Source organism: Terrapene carolina, unplaced genomic scaffold, assembly GCF_002925995.2.
Source record: "Terrapene carolina triunguis isolate 2854851 unplaced genomic scaffold, T_m_triunguis-2.0 Scaffold231, whole genome shotgun sequence".
In the NCBI taxonomy this organism is placed as follows: Eukaryota; Metazoa; Chordata; order Testudines; family Emydidae; genus Terrapene; species Terrapene triunguis.
In genome coordinates this window covers 10,799,547-10,814,733 of record NW_020664582.1, presented here as the reverse complement: position 1 = coordinate 10,814,733, position 15,187 = coordinate 10,799,547, and the positions used below count along the sequence as shown (strand labels likewise).

At 46.7% G+C, this 15,187-nt stretch overlaps 1 protein-coding gene across 3 annotated transcripts in view; it reads left to right on the top strand.

Moving 5' to 3' along the window:
- SGSM2 (small G protein signaling modulator 2) overlaps positions 1-15,187 on the top strand; it is a 134,814-nt gene that overhangs the window by 100,053 nt on the left and 19,574 nt on the right. For 2 of the 3 annotated variants that reach the window (XM_026656481.1, XM_026656480.1), the window contains exons 10-16: positions 2,588-2,751; positions 3,483-3,612; positions 5,116-5,250; positions 9,401-9,551; positions 11,651-11,715; positions 12,270-12,415; positions 13,752-13,880. In XM_026656481.1, the coding sequence (XP_026512266.1) occupies positions 2,588-2,751; positions 3,483-3,612; positions 5,116-5,250; positions 9,401-9,551; positions 11,651-11,715; positions 12,270-12,415; positions 13,752-13,880 (920 nt within the window). The remainder of the gene's footprint in view (positions 1-2,587; positions 2,752-3,482; positions 3,613-5,115; positions 5,251-9,400; positions 9,552-11,650; positions 11,716-12,269; positions 12,416-13,751; positions 13,881-15,187) is intronic. The other variant, XM_026656482.1, reaches the window with a different exon arrangement.

The following is a 15,187-nucleotide window of genomic DNA, read 5'->3' as shown; positions in this document are numbered from 1 at the left end:
CTGCTAAACAATCTCCCCAACTTGTAATTATCTCAGACACTTGGCTTCCTTCCCCAGTCCTGAAGAAGCGTGTACTCAAAAGCGTGTACTGTCAACCAACAGTTGTTGGTCAATCAAAGGTGTTACCTCACCTGCCTTCTCTCTCTCAGATCCTGGGACCAACATGGCCACAACAATAACACTGCCTTCTCCTTTTTAATCTACGAGCCAGATTTAAAAAGGGGTCTTATTAACGAGTTAGGGTAACCCATCGGCTAGAAGAATTGAATTGCTATCACATCAGGATGTGGCTGCTGGAAGTAGTGCCGTTTTTCTGTATCACGTAATGTTTAAACGTTATTGGGCATCCAATCGGAAAAAAACCCAACCCGGGCCATAACTCATAGAAAGAGTCTAACTTTGACCAAACTTGGCAGAAATACAATTCTAAATTGTACAATTGGCAGAAGTCCAATTATAAATACAACTGATAATGCAACTATGTGCTCAAAATAATACTGTTTTGGAAAGGGTGGGAAATATTTACCTCCAAGGTAATATATTTTATGCATTTTTCCATATTTTTTGCCATTGATTAAAGCAGTGGTTCTCAATCCAGGATGTACAGGAAAATGTATAAAATATATCGACTGGAGGCTAAATATTTCCCCAACTTTCCAAAACAGTACTATTTTGAGCACATAGTTGCATTATTGCTTATATTTAGAAGATTTCTGCAATTGAGGTCAAAATCAGACTATGTTTCTGTGAGTTATGGCCCTTTCTGTGCTTTTATGTTTTTGGGGGGAGGTTGGATTGAATGTTCAATACAGATTAACCATTATGTGATATAGAAAAGCTGCACCACTGCTAGCCGCTACATCCACCCTGGTGAGGAGCACCAGATATGTGCCTGACCTGTGAGCTTAATGAAATGAATGTCCAAAATGGATTCAGGCTGTGTGACCCGAGGTGCCTATGATAGCGTGCAATGAAATTGCCAAAGTCAGGGCAGCCTGCAAAAAGGAGAGCAGATTCTTCCAAGACTGGTGGTTTTCACCAACCAGTCACAAACTGTGCTCCTAATCCCCACCCAACACTGGTTATCAAGAAGCCAAAACAAAAAATCATGCAGCCCCCTTTCTCGCATTCCAGTCTCAGGCTCCCAATCAGCACATAGGCCCAGTACAGTGAGAAGTTATTTAAAACTCTGCTCACTATACAAAATGTTCTTCTGGTCCCCAAAGGGCAGCCACATCATCAGATGAATACTAGTTTGGATCTTACCCAAAATACCATGCTGCCAGCCAATCCTTTAGTAGCTAAAACTAAAGGTTTATTATAAAAGAAAGGAAAGAGAAAAGAGTTGTTAAATGGTCAAAGCAGTCAGATCCATACATATGACTTCAGAGTCTATTTATTAAGTTCTTAGCAGCATTGATGAGTTTGCTGGCTTGTAAAGTCCCTCTGGAACACATCGACAGCTTGGATGGGTCTATCAGTCCTTTGTTCAAACCTTCAGTTTGTAGAGAAGTTACTCCAGAGGTGAGAAGCAGGATTGAAGACAAAATGGAGAAGATGCAGCTGCCTTTTTATATCCTTTGCCATGTGGCCTGTACATCCTTTGTTCCAAGCACATGGGCATGGAAAAGCTCTTGGACTAGTCCCCTGTCCACAGCCATGTCCCGCTGACTCATCAGTGTAGCCCCGGCTTCTCTCAATGGGTTAATTATACAGCTGATTGCCTTTGATGGACCATTAAGCAGGCTGGATAGTGCTGATGCCCATCTGGTGTCACCCAGAAACACAGCACAAGTTCGAGATATCAATATACCACACATTTATAACTCGCAATACAAAGATGATGCATACAAATAAACAAGAGTATCATACTTAGCAAATCATAACTTTTCCACAGATACCTTACATGGCATATCTTGTAAGATTCATTGCCATTTTGTAATATTGGTATCAATAATATTAGAAATGGTCACCCATATTCCATACAGCATCAGGGGCTGGTAAACTGTCTATTTTTTTAAACATGCTGTAGACATCATTTAAAAAAAAAATCAATGTTCATTGCCTGCCAAGGCTCCCTTTACTCATAGACTTTAAGGTCAGAAGGGACCATTATGATCATCTAGTCTGACCTCCTGCACAAAGCAGGCCACAGAATCTCACCCACCCACTCCTGTAACAAACCCCTAACCTATGTCTGAGTTACTGAAGTCCTCAAATCGTAGTTTAAAGACTTCAAGGTGCAGAGAATCCTGCGGCAAGTGAGCCGTGCCCCATGCTGCAGAGGAAGGCGAAAAACCTCCAGGGCCTCTGCCAATCTGCCCTGGAGGAAAATTCCTTCACAACCCCAAATATGGCGATCAGCTAAACCCTGAGCATGTGGGCAAGACTCACCAGCCAGCAGCCATGGTAGATGGGAAACATCTGGTAAACTTCACTCCCGAGTCTATTCAGTTAGCTACCCTGTAGTGCAGTGGGATTTTGGGGGACAACCACAAACAGAATCCAGCTTGACAGCGAGGTCAACTGATCATGCTTCTAGCCTAACCAAAGGCCACACCAACGTATCCTGGGTTCTCTTTTGCAGCGGAAAGCGGAGGGACGTTAGTCTTGGTGAGTCAGGATGGGATCCAGAGACCTCCACTCCATTTCCCACAGGGAAGTCATCTCCTTGCTTTCCTTTCCTGCCTGGAAAATGGCCTTCTGCCTCGAGGACAGTTAGACCCGCCACTTTGGTCGCAGCAGGGCAAGGTACTGTCAGGCTGAGAGCCAGTGTCTTGAACTATAAGTTCTTTGGGGCCAGGTTGGTCTTACTGTGTCTGTCCAACAGCACCCAGCGCAATGGGGCCAGGGGCCTCTGGGGAGCTACTGCCATGCAAATAATAAACTCAGGACATGGGGAGGAACGTAAATGCAAAATAAACAACCCCACTGATTATCCCCTAAATTGTCGGACTTGTTTATAAGGACGTAGATTCCATAACAACCTGATTATAGTTTCATCCCTGAACCAGTGCTATAGACACTTTAAAAAGGTGTTTGAAAATGATGTGGACAGAAGCACCCAACCAGCCGCAACGTGATAGTCACCACCCCTGGTGATATCGCCTAACTGATGGACTGTTGCCAGTCCTTAAAGGGACGCCATTAGGACACCTTCCCTATATCCTGACAAGTCTCTTCTCCGTTCCCTTTAATGACCTCCTTCCCCTGGGTACATAGGTTCCATATGCAGTAGGATCATGTCTCTCATCCAAGACTTGGATTTTTCAAAGGAAGTGATGGGAACTCTGTGCCCCATTCCCAGTCAATGGGAGTTGTATACCCAGCCCCCTTGAAAAACCACCATTTGCTAGGCCAGGTACCTGCAGCCCATTCATCTCAGGTCTTGGAGCCACCTTCTGAGTCTGTTATTTTGACACCGTTCCACTGCACCACTTCATCTCTTGGTAACTGTACCTACTGGGTCATTTTCACTGTAGGGTAAAGTATTTCCAAAGCTCCGGAAACGAAACAATAACAAGTCAGTGGAGCTGGAGGAAATGCCACATGAGGAGTCTGCTACGGACTATGTCTTCAGAATTATCTATCCGGGACACAGGCACGATAACAGTAAGTGGCTTCATTGTTCTTTCATTTAAAAAAAACCCCACAAGAGTGGTATGATGGGATCTGTGGGGGAAAGAGACAACCCAGATTTTTTTAAGGGGATATTGCCACAGGGGTGTTCTGCCTTGTTAGGTGATTAGGATCCATGGTATAGTTTACTGTGGGTTTTATTAAAGCTATAAAACAGGGGTTCTCAAACGTCATTGCACCGCAACTCCCTTCTGACAACAAAAATTACCACACGACCTCAGGAGGGGGGACCGAAGCCTGAACCAAGGCCACCACCCCGGGGTAGGAGGGGCAAAGCCAGGCTTCAGCCCCAGCAGGGAGCCTGTAACCTGAGCCCTGCTGTCCAGGGTAGTGGGGCTCGGGCTTCGGCTCTGGCCTTGGGCAGCAGCAAGTCTAAGCCAGCCCCGGCGACCCCATTAAAATGGGGTCCCCGACCCACAGTTTGAGAACCACTGCTATAAAACCTTCATTGCCCCAAACAGAAATGGAGAGTCCTACTCATAGAGCCGCCCTGTGTTCTCCAGCTGAACCCTATGCAAAACTTTCACGGAGGCAGCCGGACTTTCAAACGGAGACCAAATGCAAAAAAAGCCCCACGGCTAATCCAAGAGCAATTCTGCTCTAACTATGAAGGGTATTTCTATTACGCAGGCAGCTTCCTAGCAAGATTGTTATTAAAAGGAGAAAAGATTAACGCTAATCATAAAAAAAAGAAGACCCTCTCTCAAAAAAAACAAACACACCCAAAACCCTGCAAGCCCAATTTTCCTGGCATTCTCTACTGAAGTTTCACAATAAATAGGGGGGAGAACCCACCCCCAAACCCCTTCCTCTCTTCTGTGAATCTGAACTCTCTCTATACAAGAGATCTTGCACGCTGGTTCTCTAGCAGGAGGTTCATTTTCACGTCCATTGGTGGAGAAGCTAGAAAGTAGCAACATCCTGAGATGTTTGGCTCATGGTCCCAAGTTTAAAGGGGATTTGGATCCAATGTTCCCATTCAGGTTCATCACAGCTAGGAAGTGGCAAAATCAAACAAACACCCCCGCCCACTTGCCCCCCCAGAGAATAGGCCATAAGGAGCCAAGCTTTAGCCTCAGCCCAGCCTGTGAGGGAATGTGTACGCCGCAAATAAAACACTCACGTCTGGTCCATGTCAGCTGACTTGAGCTCGTGGGGCTATAAAACTGAGCCTGAGCTCTGGGACCCTCCCTCTTTGCAGAATCCCAGAGCTAGGCACGCAGTCTGCTCCCACCAGCAGGAGGCGCTGCAGGTTGTGTGGCCACATGCAGCTGTTCATGTCTGCTTGAAATCTGGCCCATGGAGTGCGTGCTCTTCTCCTTGAGAAATGTCTCTTTCCCACCCAGGTGCGGGGGAGTTCCCAGGGTCTCTCCCAAGCTCCGACTCCTCTGTCTGTGCTAAACGTGTCCTTTGAGACTTCTCCTAGAACCAAGTCCTCTCTTCTTATGCTCCTCTTTCACTATTTTCTTTGAGCAGTAACTATTAACTACCACCACTTAGCTGCCAGCCGCTCTGCCTCAGTCGATGATGACGAGGAGGAGGAAGACCGGCTCCACGCAATGCTCTCAATGATCTGCTCTCGGAACCTCACAGCTCCTAATAGGATGAAAGGTTTTTATCCGCCGCCCCCGGCCCTGCCCCCTCAGTGCTCTGTGGCAGCGTCGCCCCAGTGATGCGTACAACAGTGTTGGCATTATGGCAAGACAAACGTTTTTCATTCACTCCAGGGGTGGGAAGGCACCCAAAAGCTGGGGGGAGCAGGGTTAGCAGCACCTTTCCTCCCCATCTCAAGGTAGGATCCATGACAATGAACGACAGAGCCGTCTCGCTTCCAGAATCTACCTCCCCCAGACTCCCCCGTTAAGAGTTAAGTCACGACTCATGGTGTGTGCTCACACAGGGAAGTAAGCGGAGAGGAGGGGGCCCCTTACTTTGCTGCATGGGAGGTGGTGGGCCGGGGGAAAGCCCTCCACCTGTGCAGCTTAAGAGGTAGCAATAAGTAAGATGCACTGAGTAAAGGGCTGGTACAGATTATACCCCCTCCGCTCGTGTGGGGAAACAAGAATCAAGTTGTAAATTAGAGTACATCCATACAGCAAAAAAGGAACCACGGCAGCAAGTCTCAGGGTGACTGTACAATCTACCCTTAAATGCACATGGAGACTTGTACAGACCAAGCAGCTTTTCACGCGCAAGTGCCCTCCTGCCCACTGTGTGGATTTAAAACGATCGGTTACCGTATTCCTTACTGTACAACAGGCTCTGCTCCCATCAAAAATCCAGCCCCGTTCGCTCACCCTCGACCTGTTCATAATGATACACTTGATCACTCCAGCAAACGTTCATCCCAGCAGAGATGAGCCAATTGGCCCTGGCTGTATAGGTCTGGAGACTTAGAATCCCTCCTGTCTTGAAGGAGGAAAGTGATCGGAGTTCACCCTGTGGAGCAGAAAACCGTCTGCTGGACAGATGGAATTCTAAGGCTCCAGAAATAAAGCTAAGTTGGCTCAAGAATAGAACAAAAAGAAAAAAAAAATTCTGCAAAAACAGTCATTAAGATTTTCTTTGTTGAAATGTTCAGCCCAGTTCTACTCAAGCATTACCTCTCCCGTGTTCATGGCTGTCCCAGGACTAACCTCATTCAAGAGAAATCCCCCTCCTTCCTTAGCTGCAGTATCTGTCACTGTACAATTTCCATGCCAACAGTCTTGGCTTGGAGCTGTCGTGTCTGCAGGTGCCATAGATTTAACACGCGCTTCCTTTAGCAAAAGAACATTCGCAGGCTGTTGAGTGATTACAGGAATCCACCTTTTCCTCATTCCTTAGAGCTCTCACATAGCTTTAAATTGCAGAGCAATGGGTTTAGTGCTAAGTGGATGTCATCCCTGGCTTGGGCCTGGTCTACACTGGGGGGGATTGATCTAAGATACGCAACTTCAGCTACGAGAATAGTGTAGCTGAAGTCGACGTATCTTAGATCAACTTAGATTGACTTACTTCGCGTCCTCGTGGCGCGGGATCGACGGCCGCCGCTCCTCCGTCAACTCCGCTTCCGCCTCTCGCCCTGGTGGAGTTCCGGAGTCAACGGGGAGCGCGTTCGGGGATCGATGTATCGCGTCTAGATGAGATGCGATACATCGATCCCCGATAGATCGATCACTACCTCCGATCTGGCGGGTAGTGTAGACGTACCCTTGGTGACACTACCTATAAGAATGAGAGGATAACTGCCCTTGGTCCATTCTACTCTGGGCCTCTGCTGGGACTGCCATGATGCCATTTTGTTGTTATGTGGACCCCTGTCCACTGTGATCCCCGTAGGTCGCCAAAATGGTCATTAGGTCTGACCGCTGCTCAGCTGGGCTGGATTCATATTCTACCAAAATGCTCTTAGAAGGGATGGAGGTGAAGAGAACCCCCAAAACCCTCATCATCTTGTAGGAAGATAGTGTTTGCAGGAAATATCTGTACAGTAGGTTTCTTGTGCAGATGAGACTTCGAAATGGCTTATGGTAGAAGACCCGTCTGTAACACCGCATGCCTGCAAAGATGAGACTAAAAATATAAGTTAAATGATGACAACTTCAGCTTTATTTGGTGGCTAATGGATATTTAAAACCATCCTACTAGAGATGTCAAGAAACCCTGAAAAAAATAGTTAGCAACCTAGCTAGGACCACATACCATTTGACTAGTGATTCTTGTCTGGGAGCTAGCTTTGACTATCACTTGTCTACCCATCAGTGCTCCCTTGAAATAATGACAACACTGTTGGATCAGGTTTGCTAGCCATTTTGCTTTTAATTTTTGCAACATGCTTGACTTTTTGCATGTGGCCAAAAGTTGCAGATAAACAACAACAAAAATGAATGAAATGAAGATGCTGTTCACTCTAATTCTTCACGAATTCAGGTACCTTTCATCTGAATCCTTAGGTTCTGTGGGGTTCTCTCCTTTTAAAGTAGATTGTTCCTTTAAAACAAAAACAAAACAAAAACTCACCCATTTTTCTTGTCCTTGGAGGGGGAGGGGTAAAAAAATCTCAAAACATTTGTTTGTCCAATGGTTTTTATTTGAACCAAATGAGAAGCTGCAGTAAATACTGGGACATTCAGCTCCTTCCTGAAGAATTAAGGTGAAGAGCATTTTTTCATTAAACTTTGTTTTGTGAAGTGAAATATTCATGACTGCTTCCGCATGAGCCTGTGCTTTTTATGTTAACATATCTTGTATTATTTCCATGCCGTTAAAATGCTTTATGCTACATTGATGGCTATATCTATATTAAAAATAGAGTCCATCTTCTTTTAAAAAAAAAAAAAAATGTATTGTTACCTGCAATGGCAGAATGCATGAGACAATTTGGAAGTTCCCCACCCCCGCACTTAACATACATTTTGAAAGCACGGCCCAGAGGACTGGAGTTGCTTGCACATGTTAATGCAATGAATGACATCCTGTACTCTGTCTTTTGCCTTAATTTAAATCAAGGGTGAGCTGAAAGGCCAGTTATTTATGAAAAGCACCAGCAGGGGATAGGTTAAGAATTTGGGCCATGATTTTCAAAAGCTACTAGTGATTTTTGGGTACCCAGCTTTAGACACCTTTCAAGGGGGACCCTGATTTTCAGAATGTGCTAAGCATCCACCCTCTGAAAATCAGGCCTTTAAGGTTTGAAATTGGGCACCCAAAATCTCTAGCGACTTCTGAAAATCTTGGCCTCCTTTTTTTAAGTGCTGATCCTGCACCTTGTTTCCAGGTGTGGAGAGATTTCAGACACCTGGAAGTTGCATGTTCAGAGCCTTAAACTCGAGTTTATGCGCTTGGGGGTGATCCAGTGAAGGAAAACGGGCACACAGAGGCATACTGTTTCTATGAAATGTTCCAGGAACAGCACCCTAGATTTAAATACACATGGAAAACACTTTTATGATTGATGTTACCTTTGTGCTCATGTTGGTTTTGTAAACCAGGCTTTGGCTGAGGCCAATTAAAAAAAAGCACTCAGGGGACTCAGGAGGTTGCATTGTGATGATGGGTCGATGGCATTTTACCCCCAGGAGAATTAGAGTGGGACCCAGTGCTGGAGTAACTTTCCACCTCTGCGAGCAACTGTTTAAGGATCAGATCCCAAATGACAGCATCAAGAACTGAAAAGTTCAGTCAGTCTCATTTTGAGAGAGAACCTATTTTTACTCTGGAATTAAAAACACAGGATCTTTCACTGTAGCTCAACCAGAAGTTATGGCCTCACTGCAGGAATTCCTGGGTGAAGTTCCCTGGAGGTCAGACTAGATGACCATAATGGTCCCTTCTGGCCTTAAAATCTATGACTATAATGTCTGATTAAAATTAGCTCCTATCTACGGAAAGCAGAAGAGCAGCCTGCCTCGCACACTGCGTTTGAAAGAGGCAGGGTGCTGGGCCGTGGGTGCACCTAACGGTTATCTGGGGAAGTTGGGAAATCCCCATCACTGTCAGGTATATTTAATGCTGCCTCAGCGTGGGTGGCTGGACTAGGTGACCTCTTGAGGTCTCTTGCAGCTGTACATTTGTATGATTCTATGACAAATTGAGCATGCGGAGGACGTGGCCGGTTTAGATGCGTTAGCGCGGAAAGTAATGTTTTAGGGTCGCTAGTTCTGTCCCGTCCTATCATCAAGGGTAGAGCCTGCAGCAAAGCAAAGCACCAAGACATCAGCAGCGGGAGGGCAGGGGCAGACAACCATTTATGCCCATGATTTTTCCCCTCTTTCCCCAGACTCCGGCGACATGATAGAGATGCAAGGATTCGGTGCGAGCTTGTTGTCATGGCAGCTGGAGCACTGCAGCCAAGGGTCCTCGTGCCTGTCCTGTTCATCAGGCAGCTCTCCCTACGACATCCCCAGCTGTTGCAACTGCATTCACGACAGGTAAACGGGCCAGGCCCGGGGAGATGGCTTGACTATCGGCAGAAAGTGACAGTGGTGGGGGAGAGCTCTGGGCTTGCTGCCTATGGAGGCCTTTGCACACCGCACACCAACGCCTGCCATCCCACTTAAAAGCCATGGTGTCCATGTCCATGGCAACATCTGAGTCTGAGGTAAAAAATTCAAGAGCGCCTAACTCCCAATTTCAAAGAGGGACCCAGGCATTTAGGAGCCTAAGTCGCAATGGGGAGGGGGGGAAAAATCAGTGGGACACAGGCTCCTAAATTCCCAGGTCACTTTTGAAATTGGGAATTAGGCTCCTAAACCCCACCGGCACTTTTCAAAATGGTCTTCAGTAGGTTTCCTCGGCAGGCGGAGGAGAAGTCACAAGTGTTGCCGCTGCACCTGTTCAGCCAGCAGTCCCCTAACTCCACCCTAGGAGGCAAGGCCTTGTACGTGGAGAAAAGTCACCCCAAAGCCCCTTGCTCCAAGCAGCAGTGGCGAGTTTTATGGGAGAGACTCTGCAGGGCTCCCAGGGGACCCTGCTCTGGGTTACAGGGAGCACGCTGTTTGTGGCTGGGCCACCCCCTGTGGAGGTGCTACAGCATCACAACGAGAGAGAACTGCCTCCTTGTCTCTATGAAAGTCTTCGCTTTTCAGTCTGTGGCATAGCCAGTGCAACCAGCGTGCACCTAGAAGAGCCTCCTGCTCACCATGTGCTAAGCAGCCTCCTCTCCTGCTCTCGCCACTTCTTTTGCAAAGTCTTCGACCTTGTCGGATGGCGGATTACATTTGTTCTGTGGGACAGAGAGGAAGGAGGCTCCAGCGGCAAGGGGACTAGCCTGCGACTTGGGAGACCCGGCTCCAATGCCCTGCTCTGCCCACCTCTCAAGCAGCGTTGTGAGGAGACGTGCTTGGGAGGCACTCAGACATTCTAGTGATAGGACCAAGGTCTCTAAATAGCCCCTGATTCTTCCCGCAGTAAATTGGTTTTACGTCAGCGTACGCAAGAGGAGAATCAGGCCTTTTTGTGCTTATGTTTAGTGCTCTCTAAATGAGCAATAGAAGCAGGTGAGTGCTGTTTTCATTTAGCTCATGTTCTCCAAGCCGCTGGTTGGCACAGCATTTTTCCCTGCTGCATGTGTTTCAGTGCTGGGCCCAGCCTCGTCCTTCTCCTGCTCCCCTTGGAAGGTTGCTCGACACGCCTCTAGACTTGCATGGTGGGAAGCACTGGTGTCTAGTAGCGCCAGTCAAAAAATGCCAATTATTTTTTGGCCAGGCATGTTCTAAAATTGTTGGTGTTGTGGTTGAAATGCCCCAGGAAGTTTTGTTTTCAGAAACTCCTGTAGTAAAATTTTTGGTTTTAAAACTGAACGTTGTTCAGGGTCAATTATTTATTTTTTTTTAAATCGAAAAACTTGAACATTTCAATCAAAAAAACTTGAGCCAGCTCTTCTGTCTGCCTGTTTAGGTCAGTGGTGGAGACAGCTGAGTTTTATGGACAGAGGCAAACCAGTAATCCTTCAAAGGATGCTTACGTCTAGGGTTACCAGACAGCAACTGTGAAAAAACGGGATGGGGGTGGGGAGTAATAGGCGCCTATATAAGAAAAAGTCCCAAAAAACGGGACTGTTCCTTTAAAAACGGGACATCTGGTCACCCTACTTACATCCCTATTTTGTCAATGACAGTGGTGTTGTAGCCATGTTGGTCCCAGGGTACGAGATAGAAGGGTAGGTGAGGGAATATCTTTTATCGAACCAAATTCTGTTGGTGGAAGGTCATAAGCTTTGTAGCTACACAGAGCTCTTCTTTAGGTCTGGGGAAGGAAGCAGAACGTTAATGTGGCCTTTGTAATCCACCTGTCACTGTGGTACTGAGTTACCTAAATATTCATGTGGTTTGGGGCAGCATCCCAGGCAGACAAATAATTTTAAAATCTAAAGATCTATTTCCTGTTGGATTTTTTTAAAACCAAATGTGTCTTAGTTGGGTTTGGAAAAGGGGCAGTGTCTGTAGATCAGTTGGGATTCGGGATGTGTTCCATGACTTGTGATCTGTATAACCGTAACACACTCGTGTTTAAAAATGTCTCCCTACAGAACCCCATTAAAGATGCTGTGTGAAAGCATGAGGAGGCAGATTGTTTCCAGAGCGTTTTATGGCTGTAAGTGAGGCTGTTTTCCAAAAGGGACAGTGCATGCAGCTCCCGCGGTGTCATACACTAGTTTGCACTTAGACTGCAAAGTCAGGTCACTGGCCGGGTTTAGGGTAGAGAGGGATCCAAGCCAAACTATGGGGGGAGGCATTTGAAAGCCAAATCCAGATGCAAATTTTGCAGGTGGCCCGTCTCTCCATAATGAGCCAAAGCAACCTAGAACTTTAGAGGGTTCAGAATCCTGACCCAAATATCCTGGCTTGGTAATGCCAGCGGCTCTTCTGTAGGCAGCTGTGGAAAATGGATGCTTAAAGCTCTGCATGTTATAACGTTCTTTTACTAATACACCTTTGTTTTTTCACTTCCCGGCACAAGATTAAATAGTTGTCAACTTTGCATCCTCCTTCCATTCTACCTAGCAGGCATGTGGGATTGTGGGGAAGAAAGCTTTGCTTCTAGCTTAAACCGCACAGCTCCATCTTTAAAAGGAGCTGCCGGCATCCTATACAGTCTCCTGCTTGCTTACATGAGATCCTGCCATTCCATTTCCACCCCCTCTGCAGGGCTTGCCTACTGCCGCCATTTGTCTACGGTGAGAACGCATCTGTCTGCCCTCGTGAACCACTCCATTATCCCGCCCGACAAGCCTTCCAGCGCCGCCGGAGGCCTGACCAAAGAGGTCTGGAGTAAATATCAAAAGGACAAAAAGGTAACGGGCACAAAACCTACCCCCAGTTCTTAAAGGGAAAAAGTCAGCACCCCACCCAAGCCCCACACACTGCCCCAGTGTCACTCCCTAATTTGGCTATGAATATTTCTAAGGGTCTTTTCAAGTGTCCAGTGTTGCCTTCTAAGACTGTACATGAGTTCACAGTTTGGCAGCTTTGTTCCAGTATTTGTGCAGATCTGATTCTCACTTACACTAAGGCCCCTTTGAGCTACCAGAGTAGTGGAAAGTTGGCGTAAATGGCTGTTTCGCTCACCTTAAAGCCCTTTTCGCTGCCAGAATGGCATAAAAGTATAATAAGGGCTTGTCTACACATGGAGTTGTTCCTGATGAACTCCATTTGTGGACACACTTATTCCAGAATAAGAGTGCCTTTATGCTGTTTAGCTTAACCCAGCAAGTGGTTTCAGCTAAATGGGAACAATGCGCTCTGACTCCAGAATGTGTCCACACATGGGGTTAATCAGGAACGACACCACGCCTAGACAACACACAGATGAGAATCAAGGATGAGTATCTTTAAGCAGGACGAAGGATATTTTGTAAACTAGGACAATCTAGAGGAATGCTAGCTCTTTTTGCCCTGCAATTTTAGACATTTAAAGTGATGTTTTTATTTGGACAATCCAGTTCCTGATTTTGCGCAGCCCAGAAAGCAGCATTGATGAGGAGAAGACTTGCAAATTTAGGAGCCTGAAAATCTTTGGTAAAAGCCAAAGTGAATTAGGTTTTACATGTAGTTTTTGAAGCAAATATAGCACCATTTAAAAGTAAGTCATTGCCAGCTCTGATGACCGGAGTCCTCTATCGACAGAACAGATGTAGCACAAGCAATATCAGGGCAAACTTCGGCGTGCTTCCCAGTCAGTCTACCTGTCTGCTGAGCACATGCTCCATCAGCACCTTCCTAAAGTGCTTTCTTGAATCCGGGCCCTACAGGACTGTCCATGGATTCACATTGTGTGAATTCCCTACAAGGGGGAGAGATGTTAATTCTCCACGGCTTGTTTGATCCTTTGCATCTCTGGGGACAGCAAAGGTATAGTTTAGCATCTACATAGTGGTAGATTCCATGATAGACACCAGTCCACTAGTAACTGACCCGTTTTATATAGGCCACTGATCATATTGGGCCAGATTGGAACCAATGACCTAGAAATAAAACTATCCCATGTGTATCCCATTGCCAGCCTTTTTAAGGCTTCTACTGGGTGTATTTTCCATTAGCTGTATACTTGCCAGTAACTTTAGTGCTTTTATGCCAGCTCAATAGTAAGGTGCATTAAATGTTCCCTCCCCTCTTTCCTGACTGCTTTAGAATTACAAGGAATTAGAATTACTCAAACGAGTTTACTATGGCGGCGTGCAGCATGAGATTCGAAAGGAAGTATGGCCCTTCTTACTAGGTCACTACAAATTTGGCATGACCAAAAAGGAAATGGATCGGGTAAGTCCCAGCTTCTGAGATTTAAATGGGATGTCGAATTTTTAAAAAATTAGCAAGCACTAAATGGACTCTCTAGGTGTAATACTTAGTCCATTTTAAGAAACACTCTCCTAGCATGTGGTCTTTAGAGGGCACCAAAAACCATATTTTCGGGTTTTCTCCAGTAGGACTTGGGAATCCGAACTCCTGAGTTTGATGCCACCGTGGGCAAGCCACCTGGCCTTTCTGTGCCCGAGTTTCCCTGTTTGGAGGATAATTGCCTTCATAGGGCACTTTTTAAATTAGCGCATGGGAAGTGCTTTGCTAAAAGGGGAGGGATAGCTCAGTGGTTTGAGCACTGGCCTGCTAAACCCAGGGTTGTGAGTTCAATCCTTGAGGGGGCCACTTAGGGGTCTGGGGCAAAAATCAGTACTTGGTCCTGCTAGTGAAGGCAGGGGGCTGGACTCAATGACCTTTCGGAGTCCCTTCCAGTTCTAGGAGATAGGTATATCTCCATATATTATTATAAGGCTGCAGCAAAGAGGCTACAGAAGGGCCGCGCATTCATTAAGTCACAGCGAGACATTTGTCTGGGTGACCCAGTGGCAGTTCAAACGCTGCATCTTGAAATACCAGGTCATGCACCTGTGTGCGCTCAGGTTTAATGCAACGGTTCAAAACTGCCTATATAAAGCGTCTGAGACCGGGCGCTCCTACAAAGGACCATGAGGGCTGTGTAGGTTTGTCCCCTTTTCCTGGAAGCAAGTAAGATGCGTCTTTAAAAACCCGCCCGCCCCTCCTGGGAACTATCATTGTGAAGTGTAAATGCTAACATACTATTTGTAACACACACACACACACACCACTTTTGCCAAGCTAACGACATTTACCACATTTCAGCCCAGGACCGTTACACATTACAGCCCTAGGCTACGGGGGCTGTGATGAACATTCGGACAGCACATTGCCTACACAGCTAGCAGCCCCACTGCCGTGTTCCCGTAACACATGGCATCTCTGCCTCAGAAAAGCTGCAGGGTCCCAGGCAGACCATTGGGCGTGGCTTTCAGGTAGGGTAGACACTGTAGGCTCTCCTGATGCTTTTTTTTTGTTGTGCCTGAAGGCCAAACAGTGTGTGAACCGCGTCTCCCTTTTATGAGATGCTTTACTGGAATGTGTGAAGTGATGCTGACCTCACACCGCAGCCTCCCAGTGGCCCTGAAGACATGACCCTGATGCTGATGGACCCGCGTGTCTGTGTCTGCAAAGGGCAATCGTAGGCGAGCAGCCTGAATGCTGAATGCGGCAGGGGGAGTCCGGCGTGACTT